General features: G+C 44.6%; 1 protein-coding gene across 17 annotated transcripts in view; it reads left to right on the top strand.

The window, feature by feature from the left end:
* The window catches only part of ADAM22 (ADAM metallopeptidase domain 22), a 204,640-nt gene that overhangs the window by 119,706 nt on the left and 69,559 nt on the right, over positions 1-15,375 (top strand). For all 17 annotated transcript variants that reach the window (XR_014540312.1, XM_083578538.1, XM_083578539.1 and 14 more), the window contains one exon: positions 12,899-12,965. Coding sequence is in view for 16 of the 17 variants with exons in the window: in XM_083578538.1 (XP_083434664.1) it covers positions 12,899-12,965 (67 nt within the window). In the remaining variant the exon portion in view is untranslated. The remainder of the gene's footprint in view (positions 1-12,898; positions 12,966-15,375) is intronic.

The raw sequence follows: 15,375 nt of genomic DNA, 5'->3' as shown, positions 1-15,375 counted from the left end.
CTGTAGAACCCCCTACCGCCCACCTAGAATCCTGAAACGCCCACTAGTGGGCGGTAGGGACCAGGTTGACAACCCCTGCTCTATGCAATGGGGCAGAATGTCTGCAGTGGGGAGGCTGCTCTACTAATGTCGGTTCCCCCATGATCTAGAACAACCCTGCTCCAGTGGGATTCTAGATTGCACAAGGATCCTACATGAGTAGGGAAGCCTCCCTGCTGCAAAAGCTCAGCCCAAATGTGTGGAGGGTGGTGGGGCAGGGCTATTGGGAATGTGACTGTGTCCCCACACTTTCCCATCATGTGTCTGAACTAGAGCTACTGAAACCACGAGGAATTTGGAACTGGGATAGAAGTGCCTTGGAGCAGGATGGTATTGCCTTTTCTGGATGCAGTTTTTCTTCAGAGTCCCTCAAGGCTGCAGTCCCTTATCTGAAGCTGGGCTTCCGTTTTGGAACAGAGCTGCCTTGAGTAAAGGAAAAGCTTTCTTTGGAAATCTGCTGGCATCTTTCCTGGGTGAGCTGCCGGATCTGGAATTATGCCTTTGGAGAAGTTGCAGGCGTTGCCAGAATGAAAATTGTGCCGGCAGCAATAATTGTTTTAGTGTGGGCTCTTCTTCCCCACCACTTTCTCTTGCTGGGCAAAAGTAACTTGTCCCCTTGAGGATGACAGGCTTTCCTGCTGCAGTTGGGAGAGGTACCAGCTGGAAGTGCATGACACTTAAGTAGAGGGTGACATTATGACCACCTTCTCTAGAGGAAAAGTCAACATTGGCCTCTGCTTAGCTGCATCTGACAGTTCATGCAGATATGTGCACATTTAAGCTTACATACTGTCTGACATGGAGGCTGAAGTTCAATGAAATCAGTAATGGCATGATGGTGGAGTGGTTGTTTAACAATGGCTCATTTACAACTTACTTTATGTATACAGTTTAGTCACAGTTGATATGAAAGGTGATGATACGTCCAGCTGTTCAGTTGTGTCACCAAAATGGGGAGACAGCACCTTCTCGTGTTTACTGTCCAGTTTAGATCTCCTGGAACTCCTTCATCTTGATATTCCAAATGCCATTTTTCAAACATATCCTCACTTGCTCTTAATGCCTGGTTGTAGTGATGTATTATTTAGCTCTGTAAATGCATTAAGTTTTATTAAGCATTCCGCAGTAGGGTGGAGACAGCTGACTGCCATTTAAAGATGAACCACAAAACAGTATTTGTAAAATAGCTTAATAAAAATATCCAGACCATTCCATACAATCATAATGTAATATCCTGCACACACAAAAATGCCTCTCTGCACTTGAGGTCGCTGGACATCTCTGATTTTCTCTCTCTCCTGCAGGTGCACAAAAAAAGACATCTGTATTTGCATAGTAAGGAGACACGCTGAAAAATTGTGGTGCTGGCCTGGCTCCCTGGGAATGTGATTTGAATGTTCCTCTTTAAAACTTTCTTGGCATCTGTGCATACAAACTTAGCAATCATTCCTGCTTTCCATGCTGCCCATGGAATGGTCATTTCCATCTTATCATTAGGATTTGACTGTAGGGGAAATGTGCCTTTTTCAACAGTGGAGTGCACTTATTTGTGACAAGGTTTGTTCTTAGGATCGTTCTCACCAGGTCAGCTGACTTTGCTTTGGTGATCATGAAATCAATATAATAAGCAGTGAAACAAACCTCAGCAGCTGCCCATTGGAGCTGCATCCCAGCTTCTCCCAAGCTATCTTTGTGTGTTTCTGTATTTGTACCCTGCCTTTCTGATGTTGTGATCTCAAGGTGGCATGCTAAATAAAACAGGTATCTTATTAAAAAAAAGCTAAAATTCAATCCTGACAGCAACCTGTCCCCTCCAACTGTAGCACCTCCTTTTCCTATTTCACCCCCCCTTCCTGCTTCACTCTTCGCTTCTTAAATCAACAGGAATATTATTCTGCTTGAATAACTGTTCAACAGGAGCTGCTTGCTCCATGGCTCAGTGGAGCTAGTTTTTTCCACCCCAGTTCCTTGTCCCTTCAAGGAAGTGAAGTAGGCGAAAGCTAGACCACTTGCTGCTTTCAAGATGATATTGTTACAATATCAGGTTGGGTACCTACTTTCTGCTAAGCAATAGCAAGATCCCAGGGGGTTCCAGGCACTCACCTAGGGTCTGTGTTCCTTTGGAGAAGTGAGACATGGAGGAGACTGTCATAGCTTTGAGAAATATGATTTATTCACATATTTACACCTTCAGTTTTCATGGAGGGAGTCTGGATCTTACTGCATGGTCATTTCAAGAGGTGCTTGCCTCCCACAGCAGTGCAGCCCTGGAATCCATTGCATCTCTCCCAGCCAGCCTTCAGCCAACCGGCTCAAGATGGATCACAGTCTCTTCCTTTCCCTTCTTCTTCCTAGCACACCTTGCTAAAGACACTCTTTTCATGTCTCTCTTTCCCAGGCTCTCAGATGGGCAATCATCCTCTTTTGTCATGTTAATGCCTCTATCCTAGCTGAGGCCCTGTCTTGGAAATAAAAAAGCTTAGCCTGTACTTTTCCACTGGCCTCCAATCTTCAAAAGTCCAAATAACCAAAATCCTACCATTTATTAATTTCTAGCTTTTAGCCACCCCCAATCTATAACAATATTCTTCCCCCATCATATCTCAGTCTTTTTATTTTGAGGAACTCTGTGCCTGAGCCCTGGCCACCTTGACACTTTTGAAATAGTAGGAACTGCTGGTATAAATGATAAACAAGCTCTTTTGAGCCATGCAATTTCTAGTACCTGTTGAATTACCATTGCAGTAGAATGGTAATTCTGGAGAGTCTTTTTTTCAGCTAGAGGGCCATATTCCTTCATGGTTAGCTTAGTGGGAGCTGTGTGGCAGTGGTGGTGGACCCAGTAGAAAGGGCCAGAGGCAAAAGTTGGCAGAACAGTGAATGTGGCTTTGTACAATAGGCTACGTTCCAGCCAAGCAGAAGTCAGAATTTTCTGTATACACAGGCACCTCCAGGCAAGCGAGAGACATCGCAATTTGAGGACACATTCCAGCTAGGCAGGACTGGTGAGGGCTGTGACTTCAGGAGCATGGCCTGGTGGCTGGATAGAGTGTTCACACATGCATAGACTCTCCAATTCTTTGATTCTATGTCTGATTTTATGTTTGGCTAAAGATGGGATGGGCAACATGTGGCCGTCCAGATATTGTTGGTTTCCAACTCACATTAGCCCAGGCAGCATGGCCAGTGTTCAGGGATGATGGAGGTTGGAGTCCAACAGCATCTAGAGGACCATAGATTTCCCCATCCCTGGGCTAGGGAAATAATGCAACTGTTCATCCATTTTAGATGGCACCTAGGTGATGTGTTTGTCCTTGAATGAACATTTCACGGCAGGATTAATTGACAGGTATGTAGCTGTGACTTGAGATGCAGCTAGCATATGGTGGAAAAGGTTTGTTTTGATGTACTTTTTGTGTTGATGTATGCTGAGGATTGAATCTTACCTCGTTTGCTAACATAAATTTGTTTTATTCATGTGACTAATCTGATGCACTAAAATAACTAGGCATTTTATTCTGGATGCAGATTTCCACCACATTTAGGGTTGTTGTTGTTCTTTAAAAAATCACAATATATACACATTTATTGGGGTTTGGGGAGTTTACACCAAATTAAATAGGCGTAGTGTTACATAGTAATTTTTTTAAATGGGCACTGCTAAAGATTTGTTTTTGATTTCATTTCCCCCTTTAATCGTTACAATTATCAGATCCCCATTACATTCTCATAAATAAAAATTCCATTCTTTGGTTAGCTCTAAAATTGGCAACTGCAGACATTGTGCTTGACAGCTGAAAAGCAGCACAGAGCTGCTGCATCCTTGTGTAGTTTGATTCCCCCCCTCCTCCCCTGGTTATAAATAGCACATAGTGCATCAGAACAGGGTTTTTTCCTTTTTTTAAACTATCAATAATTTAGTAGTGTTGAGGGAGATTCCACAAGGATGTAGAACGGAGGATGCATTGCAAAATCTCACTGAAATGGCTGAGGACCTAAAAGTCGTGAATGGCGGTGGGAATGGCAGAAATACCACTTACAGTGGTGGGAAATGCTGGTTTGCAGTGCAACCCTTCAGTGTGTTTACTCAGAAATAAGTCCCATTGGGTTCACTAGGACCTGCCCTATAAAAAATGTGCTTTAGGACCGCAGCCTTAGTAGGTTTTGGGGTAGCTCAGTGCTTAGAGCAGATGGATTGCATGCAAAGGGTCACCAGTTAAATCCTCAACTTCTCTAGGTAGGACTGGGGAAGACCCCCATCCAAAACTCTGAAGAGCTACTGTCAATAAGATGTTTTCGTCTGCCTGACTATCTTAAGTCACAGGTTTCAAGATGGTTATTTTTAAAAATTTCAATTAATTGTGTCCATTATTTATTTACTATTTATTAAATAGTAAATAAGCTGGGTGTGTTTAGCCTGGAAAAGAGGAGAAGGAGATGGAGAGATGATAGCCATCTTCAGATATCTAAAGGGCTGTCACATGGAAGCTTATTTTCTGCTGGTACAGAGGGTGGGGCCCGAACCAGTGGGTTCAAGTTACAAGAAAGGAGAATCCGACGAAACATCAGAAATAACTTTCTGACAGTAAGAGCTGTTTGACAGTGGAATGGACTCCTTTGAGAGGCTGTGGACTCTTCTTCATTGGAGGTTTTTAAGCAGAGGTTGGATGGCCATCTGTCATGGATGCTTGAGTTGAGATTCCTGCATTGCAGGAGGTTGGAGTAGATGGCCCTGGGAGGTCCCTTCCACCTCTACAGTTCTGTGATTCCATGATCTGTATGCTCCCCATCACCCAAAGATCACAGGGTGGTTCACAACATAAAAATGCAAAATGAGAACACAGAATACATAATAAAACAAATAAATAAGCACACTCCCACAAACACGTTTTAAAAGCCTCATAATGTTAATCAGCCAAATGCCTGGTTGAAAGAAAACGTTTTCACCTGGCACCTAAATAAAACAAAACACCTAGTGAAGCATGAGAGTGCATGTACCAGCCAACTTCTTTCTACAAGGAAGGACAAGCACTTTAAAAACTCCTCCTCCTTGTTTCAGTAAGTTCCCTTTCTGCTATGTTTGCAGAAAGAAAGAGCATTAATGGAATTACTTAGGAACAAATAGTCTTGTTAGGATATTCTTTGTAGGTCAGCCGACTGTTGGTGAAGGATTCTCGCTTGCACAGTAGGTTCTAGGCCTTTCCTGTAAGTGGATCTGCTGCAAGAGGAAGGAGAGGAAATCCAGCCCCAGTAATGTCACAATACCCTCCACTTGCCAGCAGACCCACTTCTGGGAAGAGACTGGTATCGTACTGAGTAACACAGCAGAAGCCATGTCTCATCAGCAGTTCCTCTATTTCATAGTCATCCTTCACAAACTGATTCACCAAAGATGTGGTGTGCAAAGGACTGACACAAACTCCTTCTAATAGTGAAGTCATGGTGAGTGCTACCAGTATAGCCAGAAACAGGGCCAGCGAGAAGAAGCGGAAGAAGAAGAAGAGGAGTTTGGATTTGATATCCCGCTTTATCACTACCCAAAGGAGTCTCAAAGCGGCTAACATTCTCCTTTCCCTTCCTCCCCCACAACAAACACTCTGTGAGGTGAGTGGGGCTGAGAGACTTCAAAGAAGTGTGACTGGCCCAAGGTCACCCAGCAGCTGCATGTGGAGGAGCGGAGACGCGAACTCGGTTCCCCAGATTCCTAGTCTATCGCTCTTAACCACTACACCACACTGTTTGGGGGACAAAAAATACCCCACTTTTAAAAACTAAGGGGGCTAAAGATCCCCCAAACAACCCACTGAAGACTCAGCATGCTCGGTACCACAGAATGTAGGATACCCTGCAATATTTTGTTGCTGGTGCTTCTTGCGTCTTCCTAGACATGTTCATTTCCAAGGCAGGATGGCAGATTAGATTCCCAAAAAGCAAAGTTTCAGCTGCCCTTTTTGCCAAATTGGTGCTGGGGCAGGATGCAGAGAGCCATGAAACAATGTGGTTATATGAGTTTGATTAACATTGTGGAGAAGTGAGTTTCTTTTTAAAGGGAACTCTTTAATTCTGCCACCAGATCTGGAGTTGAACCACGGCCGTTCCTAGAATTTTGTTAACTTTTATGTGGCATCTCCTGGGGGTGGGGGGATTCTGTTGTGCATGCTCTTTAAAAGTGCAAAGCACCCCAGAAAGATATTGGATGATTGCTTGTGTGTTACCATTGCACCTAAACAGAAGGCAGACAACCTGCTTTTTGCCTGCAGTGTCAACAAGTCCATGCATCTCTTCCCTGATATCATAATGGAGGCTGTAGGGTAGGGATAGCGAAGCTGTGCCCCAACCCTCAATTTTCTTGCATTCCAGCTCCCATCAGCCCCAGCCAAAATGGCCAAGGGATGATGGAGGGTGTAGTCCAACAGCTGGAGAACCATAGGTTCCTTTTCCTTGTTGCTGATGTGTTGATACACTGTAAACAATGTGGCACCAGAAGTTCTGAACCGAAAGGATATCCTGTTTTCTAACCTAAAGTTGCATTGTGCCTGGATTTTTAATGTAAATGTTTGTAGTTCGGCAGTAGATGCTGCCTTTAGCCTTAGTTGTTGTGCATGCTGAATTCTAATCTAGCATGTTTGTTGTACATAAATGATTGATGGTGGTTTACTCAAGATGCCGTGGTCATGTTCTGGAGTCTGCGGTTGGATAATTAGGATTGGCTCAGTTTCTTCTCTCCCGAGTCTGTGATTAAGCAATTAAGAGGTCTACTGTTTGCCAGGAGTGCTCTGGTCCATGGGGTCACGAAGAGTCGGACATAACTAAACAACAACTGTTTGCCAGCTGAAGTAGAAGATTAGTTGTGGCTTTCTTGTATAACTTTTTTACGTCCCTTGAATGGGCATTTTATAGTGGTGCTCATGATTTTACTCTTCTGTCAACCACTACAATATGTATCTTGAAGATTCTGAGCTACCTGGCTTCCTTCACATAATCCAAAGACGTATGAAGAGAGAGGAACAAAGACAGGCAGGGCAACAGAGCCTCAGATTGCTTGGGGAGGAACTGGGGGAGGAGGAGACTTGGGAAGCTGCGGGAAGGTGGGTAACTTCAGTCCTCGCAACTGCAAGTTCCACCGGGAAGAGTTTCTGTGTTCTCTCAGCCTGGCCTCCTGAGCTGTCTTTCTTTCCTTGAATAAAGAATTAACTTCACTGACAACATGTGAGTTTTGCTCATCTGCTCCTGACACCTGCTCCTGATGTATATAGTGGTGCTTTGGTTCTCAAACTTAATCTGTTCCGGGAGTCTGTTTGACTCCTGAAACCGTTCAAAAACCAAGGCGCGGCTTCCGATTGGCTGCAGGAGCTTCCTGAACTCAATCAGAAGCCATGTCGGACGTAAGGCTTCCGAAAAACGTTCACAAACCAGAACACACACTCCTGGATTTGCGGCGTTCGGGAGCCAATTTGTTCAGGAGCCAAGCCATTTGAGTACCAAGGTACCACTGTACTGAGCCAGACCATTCTAGCTCAGAATATTCAACCCTGGCTGGCAGCAGCTTTCCAGGGTTTCAGCCACAGTTCTTTCCCAGCCCTACCTGAAGATGCCAGGGATTTAATCTGGGACCTCCTGTACGAGAAGCATGTGCTGTGCCACTGAGCTACAGCTCTTTCCCCCTGATTGCTTGGTAAGAACTGAACCCTATCCTACCTTCCAGTGTTCTGGCCAAGGAGTGCAAAGTCCCCGGGATGGCTGATAAAGGACTAAGTACTTATTTCTAAATTTCACTATCATACAATTTCATCAATATTTAATGTGCTTAACAGAGCCATCATATCTTCATCTGGAGTCTGGCTGAGGAGGTGTAAGAGTCAGCATGAAGGCTGCTTTTCTGAAGATGAGTGCCATTGGCAGGGACATCCTCTCTTGCTCTGGAGGAACTCCTGGTACACTGGTGGAACACCCTGCTTGCATAGATGCATGCAAACACCGCTGGTGGTGTTTTGGGGCCAGTAGGACTCGAAACGGGTGTGGCATTCGTACAGAGCCCCGATCGTCTCACGGACTATTGACCCGCACACCACTAATCTGCTGCCACCAAACAGGTCCTCCGCGGTAAAATCACTTCAGTCTCAGTCAGGTTCTCAGATTAATAGAGATGAGTGTATTTTATTTCTGACACAAACAAACTTTCACAGCATTCCAAATGTTGTTACTCTTTACTTTCTTAGTCTTATTTCCCTCTCTCTATCTCTTCCACCAGGGACGTGGGTGGCGCTGTGGGTTAAACCACAGAGCCTAGGACTTGCTGATCAGAAGGTCGGCGGTTCGAATCCCCGCGACAGGGTGAGCTCCCGTTGCTCGGTCCCTGCTCCTGCCAACCTAGCACTTCGAAAGCACGCCAAAAAGTGCAAGTAGATAAATAGGTACCGCTCCGGCGGGAAGATAAACGGCGTTTCCATGCGCGGCTCTGGTTCGCCAGTAGCGGCTTAGTCATGCTGGCCACATGACCCAGAAGCTGTACGCCGGCTCCCTCAGCCAATAAAGCGAGATGAGTGCTGCAACCCCAGAGTCGGCCACGACTGGACCTAATGGTCATGGGTCCCTTTACCTTTATCTCTTCCAACTCCCCTCAATCAAGAACCCACTGCCCTGTCTCTCTATTTCCAGGTGCCTGACAACTGCTTCTCCCACTCCCTTTCCCAACCAGCCAACCCACTAAAACCAACCAACTACCCAGCAACAACTCTAACAAATCTCGGGCTAAGCCTTTTTATACACATGTAGGCTCCGCCTCCAGCTTTCCGATTGGTCTACATTTTAACCCTTTCTTCCCCCCTCTGTACAGACAGGCTCTAAACGAACGGGCAAACGCCATAAGGGGGTGCATCAGGGCATCCTTGAATCAGTAGGGTCCAAATGACACCCTCCCCGCCCCGTTTTCATGACACACCCAGAAAAGCTATCCCCAACAGGATTATTCTAGATTTCCAAGAAATCTGGCTACGTGGCTGTTCTGCATTGATTCCTTTTACGCTATTCTTGTTTTAACCAAAAATGTCTGCCTGTGAACCTAAAGTTGGTTTAGAGCTGTTGCACCTTAATATATATGTTGCCTCCTCCTTCACTTACCACCACTTTCAAGCTAGCAGGATTTCAGGGTAGTCCTGCTGTCAAGCAACACTATTCCGATTTCAAGGGACATAAAAGAATCATGCTATTTGTCACCATTCAAATGCAAATGATTTCATTGCAAAAGCAAATCTGTGCTTTTATGTCACAAGGGCAAGTGCCAATTCTTGTGCATTTGCTTAGATTTTTTGTTTGCGCCGTGAAGGTTAATAAAAGCCAATTATTTCCTTGTAACAAAAAGCTATGCCCTTTAAGTACAGCAAAAATGGCATGTGTGGCGTACAATTCTGTTTTGCCATATTAAAACTCCTACTGCTGTTTGCCTTATGTTAGTGGCTTGCATTTTTGTTAGGTCTCCCATAAATCTTTGCAAGATGTTTGCAATATTTATTAAAAACTGGGCTTTTGTCGTTCCACGCTGGGAAACATTAGCCTGCATCTTGTTAAAAACAAATAATGCTCCTATTGAACACAGAAAGCTGCTTTTATACTGATTTCAGACTATTGGCCCATCTAGCTTAGTATTGTCTATATCCAGCAGGCAGCCGTTCTCCAGGCTTTCATGCAGGAATATTTCCCAGACCTAGCAGGAGGTGCCAGCAACTGAGCATGGAGCTTTCCGTATTCAAAACATGTGCTCTAGCACTGAGCTACGGCCCTTCCCCACAAATCAGTTCCCACCCCAGTTTGGTATGATGTGGCGGTGTTTGCAAAGAAGAGCAATAAAACTTTGGCAATGTGTTCTAGAAATACTTTTATTTGATTCATAAAATTCTTCTTTACTCTCAGCAGCGTTAAGAGAATGGTTTCCAAGTGAGGTGGGAGTTCTGCACTCTCTGTTTTGTATCAGTAAACAAGCCGTCAGCAGCACTAAAATAAAGCATTTGCAGGACAATCCTATGCATGCCTCCTGAGGTGTGTAAGTCTTCCTGAATTCAGTGGGGGCCTGCTCCTAAGAAAGTGTGTACAGGATTACAGCTTTAAATTTGTATGGAACGCAAGCCTGTTCTGCTGTTTGGTTTTCATCAACACACCCAGAAATTGGCAAAACTAGTTATAGTAACTAGTTACTTTCTTGGGCTCCATTATCACTGCAGATGGTGACAGCAGTCACGAAATTAAAAGACGCCTGCTCCTTGGGAGAAAGGTGATGGCAAACCTAGACAGCATCTTAAAAAGCAGAGACATCACCTTGCCAACAAAGGTCCGTATAGTTAAAGCCATGGTTTTCCCAGTAGTGATGTATGGAAGTGAGAGCTGGACCATAAAGAAGGCTGATCGCCGAAGAATGGACACTTTTGAATTATGGTGCTGGAGGAGACTCTTGAGAGTCCCATGGACTGCAAGAAGATCAAACCTCTCCATTCTCAAGGAAATCAGCCCTGAGTGCTCACTGGAAGGACAGATCGTGAAGCTGAGGCTCCAATACTTTGGCCACCTCATGAGAAGAGAAGACTCCCTGGAAAAGACCCTGGAAAAGACTCCCTGGAAAGATGGAGGGCACAAGGAGAAGGGGACGACAGAGGACGAGATGGCTGGACAGTGTTCTCGAAGCTACCAGCATGAGTTTGACCAAACTGCGGGAGGCAGTGGAGGACAGAAGTGCCTGGCGTGCTTTGGTCTATGGGGTCACGAAGAGTCGGACACGACTAAACGACTAAACAACAACAACAACAAAGTTATAGCTAGCCCTCAAATATATTCCTGATGCTCAAGCAAGGTATAAATGCATTCTGGTGCCAGGCAAAACCTTTTTTAATACCACCAGACTTTTGAATGATAAATTGCTCTTCCTTAGGTGTGGTCAAATTTTGTTTTGCTTTTTAAATGTATGTGTTGGATATGTCTCTGAACATGACTTATTGTAGATAGAAGTTGGCTTTCCTGGTGGGTTTTCTTAATGAGAATTGTGTCATGAGTCAACTGTATGATGCAGCAGCAGAAAAGCTAATGCTTTCCTAGGCTTAATTAACAGAAGTGTAGTGTCTGGTGGATCAAGGGAATTAATAGTGCTGCCTTGGTCAGACCACATCTGGAGTACTGTGTCCATTTCTGGGTGCCATAGTTTAATAGGAATGTTGACAAGCTGGAACATGTGCAGAGGAGGGCAACCAAGTTGATCAAGGGTCCGGAAACCAAGCGATATGATCAGCGGTTGAGAGAGTTGGGTATGTTTAGCCTGGTAAAGAGGAGACTGAGAGGAGATATGATAGGCATCTTCAAATATCTCAAGGGCTGTCATATGGAAGATGGAGCATCGGAGCAAGTTTGTTTTCTCCTGCTCTGTAGGCTATGACCTGAACTGGTCACTTCAAGTTACATGAAAGAAGATTCCAACTGAACATCAGGAAGAATTTTCTGACAGTAAGAGCTGTTCGACAGTGAAACGGACTCCCTCGGGAGGTTATGGGCTCTCTTTCCTTGGAGGTTTTTAAGCAGAGATTGGGTGGCCATCTGTCATGGATGCTGTAGTTGAGATTCTTGCATTGCAGGACATTGGATGAGATGGCGCTTGGGGTCCCTTCCAACTCTATGTAGACCCATTTGGCCTCTTGACCTAAGGTTCCCCACCTTTTCTCTAATTAAAAAGTTGGTAAAGGGAAGCTTTTCATTTACACTAGTGTTTTCACCCCCTCTTATCATTAAATCGTTGGATCATAGAATCATAGAATGATAGAGTTGGAAGAGACCACAAGGGCCATTGAGTCCAACCCCCTGCCAAGCAGGAAACACCATCAGAGCACTCCTGACATATGGTTGTCAAGCCTCTGCTTAAAGACCACCACACTCCTTGCAATGTTTATTACATGCTAAAACGACAGTGGCCAAACAGAGTTTATTGGGCCATATACATTGTGTTTATATTAGTACCACCAAACTTTCAATTTAGCAACTCAGCGGCAGGTAGAATGGAAGGATAGCACTGCATAACATGGAGCTGGTTACTGATGCTACAGACTTAGTTGCCCTTGCTCTGGAATTTCTCAGATATCTGCACTTGTTGCCACCTTTTCTGTATGTATAACTGAGAATTCTATAAGCAGAATCTTTCCTCGGGACAAATAGAAAGATCACTTCAAAATGTGCGGACTTGTCAGAAACAGCTCCTTATTTCATAGCTCTTAAAACAAATAAACAGTGTGAACAAATAGTTCATTGATTTCTCCCACACTGCCTCACGAAACGCTCAATCTCCCTATGAAAAATGATATTTAACTACTGCTTTAAGTAAGGTGAAAATCCATTGGAGCCATCTTGCTTTCTATACTTACCTGCTAAAATTAGTATGTTTTTATCGGAAAGAATTGTAATTGTTACAGCAATGACAAAAATAATGGGAGTGTACCTGAAACCTAGAGGTTCATATTATTATATAGTTATACATAGAAACACTGAAATGCTTGAGTTAGAAAAGAAACAAGTCATTGCTTTGTAGTGTTTGTTTTACTGTATTTTTTATTTTTATATTTTTAGGTTTGATACATCCGTTAGGGGTTTGGGTTGTCTGCTATCTGCATCTCTTAGGTCACTGGTTTTTAAAACACCGGCAGCACCTTTTCAGCATAGCTACTTTTATGAAAAATGACACATTTCGAATGTAGCTTTGCTGGAGCTAACTGTCAAGCGTTTTTAGTGTGTGTGTAGGAACATTTGAGAAAAAGTATTTGCTTTTTAAACGCCAGTGTTTACATGCTGAGGAAATGTCGTATAACGGAGCACTCCTTGCCTGTCATTTCAGTGATCTGCTGTCTTCAGAATACCTCGAGAGGCACATTGAACACGGCGGAAAGATGGTGGAAATAAAAGTAAGAACTTGCACCCTGGCATTTTTGTTATGAATATATTTTCATCTTGCTGCATGCGATGTGATTAAGCTGTCTTAACTTGGCTGCAGATGGTGCTGGTGGGGGAACACAGATTGGGAGCCGAGTTATGAAACAACCAAGCCACATTCAGTCTTCCAAAGCAGGGATGGGGACCCAAAGGGGGGAAGGGCTCTTGCCATTGCACATTCCAGCCCCACAGATGACAGAGCTTTCTGCCCATGTATGCTCCTCTCCATCCAGGCAAGCAGGAGGCAGTTCAAAGGCGCATTCCCACCAAGACACATTTGAGGAGAGGGACTTCCTCTCCCAGCATCCCTGCCCATTGGCCTTGCTGGCTGGGGCTGATGGGAGTTGGAGTCCAAGAGGCTGTGAAGGGCCACAGGTTCACTATAACTGGCTTAGAGCAAGACCAGTGAGGCCTGTGGCCAGAGGAAAGTTCCAGACAAAGAGGCCTGGAAAGCTGCTTTCGACCCCCAGGCCCAGGGTTCCTCACCCCAGTTCAAAAGCTTGTTTTTATTTGGCTCAGTATTATAAAGCAAGGCACCTGTATTTTGTAATTCTGTCAGAATTGTGCTTCTGATGAAGTCGTGGCTGTCAGGATATTGCTGATTGCTGCTATACTCTAAGCAGCCTCCAGGTGGAAGCTGTATTATACACTGGCTTTCCCCACATCTTACACCCTCAGGTAACAGCAATTAACAGCAGGAAGGAAAGCTTTTCCACCCAGTGGTCTGGCCTTTTTTTTTTTTGCTTACAAATGAGAAGTGATCTCCATAGAGGCTGGCTCCAGTGAGATTTGTACCTGCCAGATCCTTGGAACTGGGCACAGAGTTGGAGCCAGATCAACATTTGACATTTCTCTCAGTGACTCCTTAGAAAGGTGTGCCTCTTCACTGACAGGGAGGACCAACAAAGGCAGCTCTGTGGTTGGTGGCATTGAGTGTGCGGTCTCCACTGTCACAGGGGTCGAGTACTCTTTTGACAACCTGTTATGCCCTTCTCCAGGATCCAGACCCACAGCCCACTGAGCCCACAGTCCTGTGGGTCAGATTCCTCCTCCCTATATCCTCTGGGACCCTTCCTGGGTTCCTCCAGCTCTCTGATCTATTCCTCATCATCATCTGACCACCCTCTCCACAACTTCTCCTTGTATGTTATGTTGTTGTTTTGTTTTGTTTTGTTAAGTTACTTCTATACTGCCATAGCATAACATATCAGGATGGTGTACAACAACAAAAACAGGAAACTGAAAACAGTACAGTTTTCATTCTAGCCACCAGTGTTTTTTCTTCTTTTTCTTATTTAGCTTCTGTAGAACAAAATAATAATCTGAGGATACCCATTCAGTGCAGTGGCAAAGATCTAGTTCTGCACTCATTCCCATTTCCATGTTGCTAGTTTGCAGGCATTTTTACTGCTTCTTCAGAGTTTCTGCGCTTAGTATTATGGATGCCACGGTTCAGAAGAACAATATTATTATCAGACATGGAGCACCTAGGATGGGGCTCAAAGATATTGATTGATTGATTGATTGATTGAATTTATATACCGTGCTTATACCTGGAGGTCTCAGGGCAGTTCACAGAAAAGATCACAGTATATAAAATCATAATAAGAATATTAACCGAATAACACCCCCTCAAAAGAGCCACATTTTAAAAGGGCATAGGACAGGCTTCCTCAACCTCGGCCCTCCAGATGTTTTTGAGACTGCAATTCCCATCGTCCCTGACCACTGGTCCTGCTAGCTAGGGATCATGGGAGTTGTAGGCCAGAAACATCTGGAGGGCCGAGGCTGAGGAAGCCTGGCATAGGATGTCAATCAGGTCAATCAATGGCCTGGTTAAAAAGGAACGTTTTTGCCTGGCACCTAAAGGTGTATAATGAAGGTGCCAGGCGAACTTCCCTGGGGAGAGCATTCCACAGATGGGGAGCCACTGCAGAGAAGACCCGTTCTCATGTTGCCACCCTCCTCACCTCTCAAGGAGGAGGCACCCAAAGGAGATCCAAGTTGCAGCACAATGCCACATCTTGTGGCTGCACAGCAGTGTGTGGGCTCGCCTCAGCTTTGGCTATTGAGGCTACAGCTTCTGTAGGTTCTGCTTCACCACTTTTACTTTATTGTTGTTGTTGTTGGTGGTGGTGGTATTATTATTATTATTGGTAGTAGTACTAGTAGTAGTAGTAGTATACTGCTTAATGCCTAAATAGACTTCTGTGTGGTTTATAAAGAAGATAAACAAGTTGCACAAACCTTAAAATTATTATTATTACATTTATACCCCACCTTTCCTCCAAGGAGCTCCAGGAGCTCCCCTCTCCCCCCATGCTATCCTTACAACTCCCCTTTGAGGTACATTTGGATGGGAGACAGTGACTAGTCCAAGGA

This window comes from Podarcis filfolensis (genome assembly GCF_964270895.1).
Source record: "Podarcis filfolensis genome assembly, chromosome: 12".
Lineage (NCBI taxonomy): Eukaryota > Metazoa > Chordata > Lepidosauria > Squamata > Lacertidae > Podarcis > Podarcis filfolensis.
This window is presented reverse-complemented; position numbering and strand designations above follow the sequence as displayed.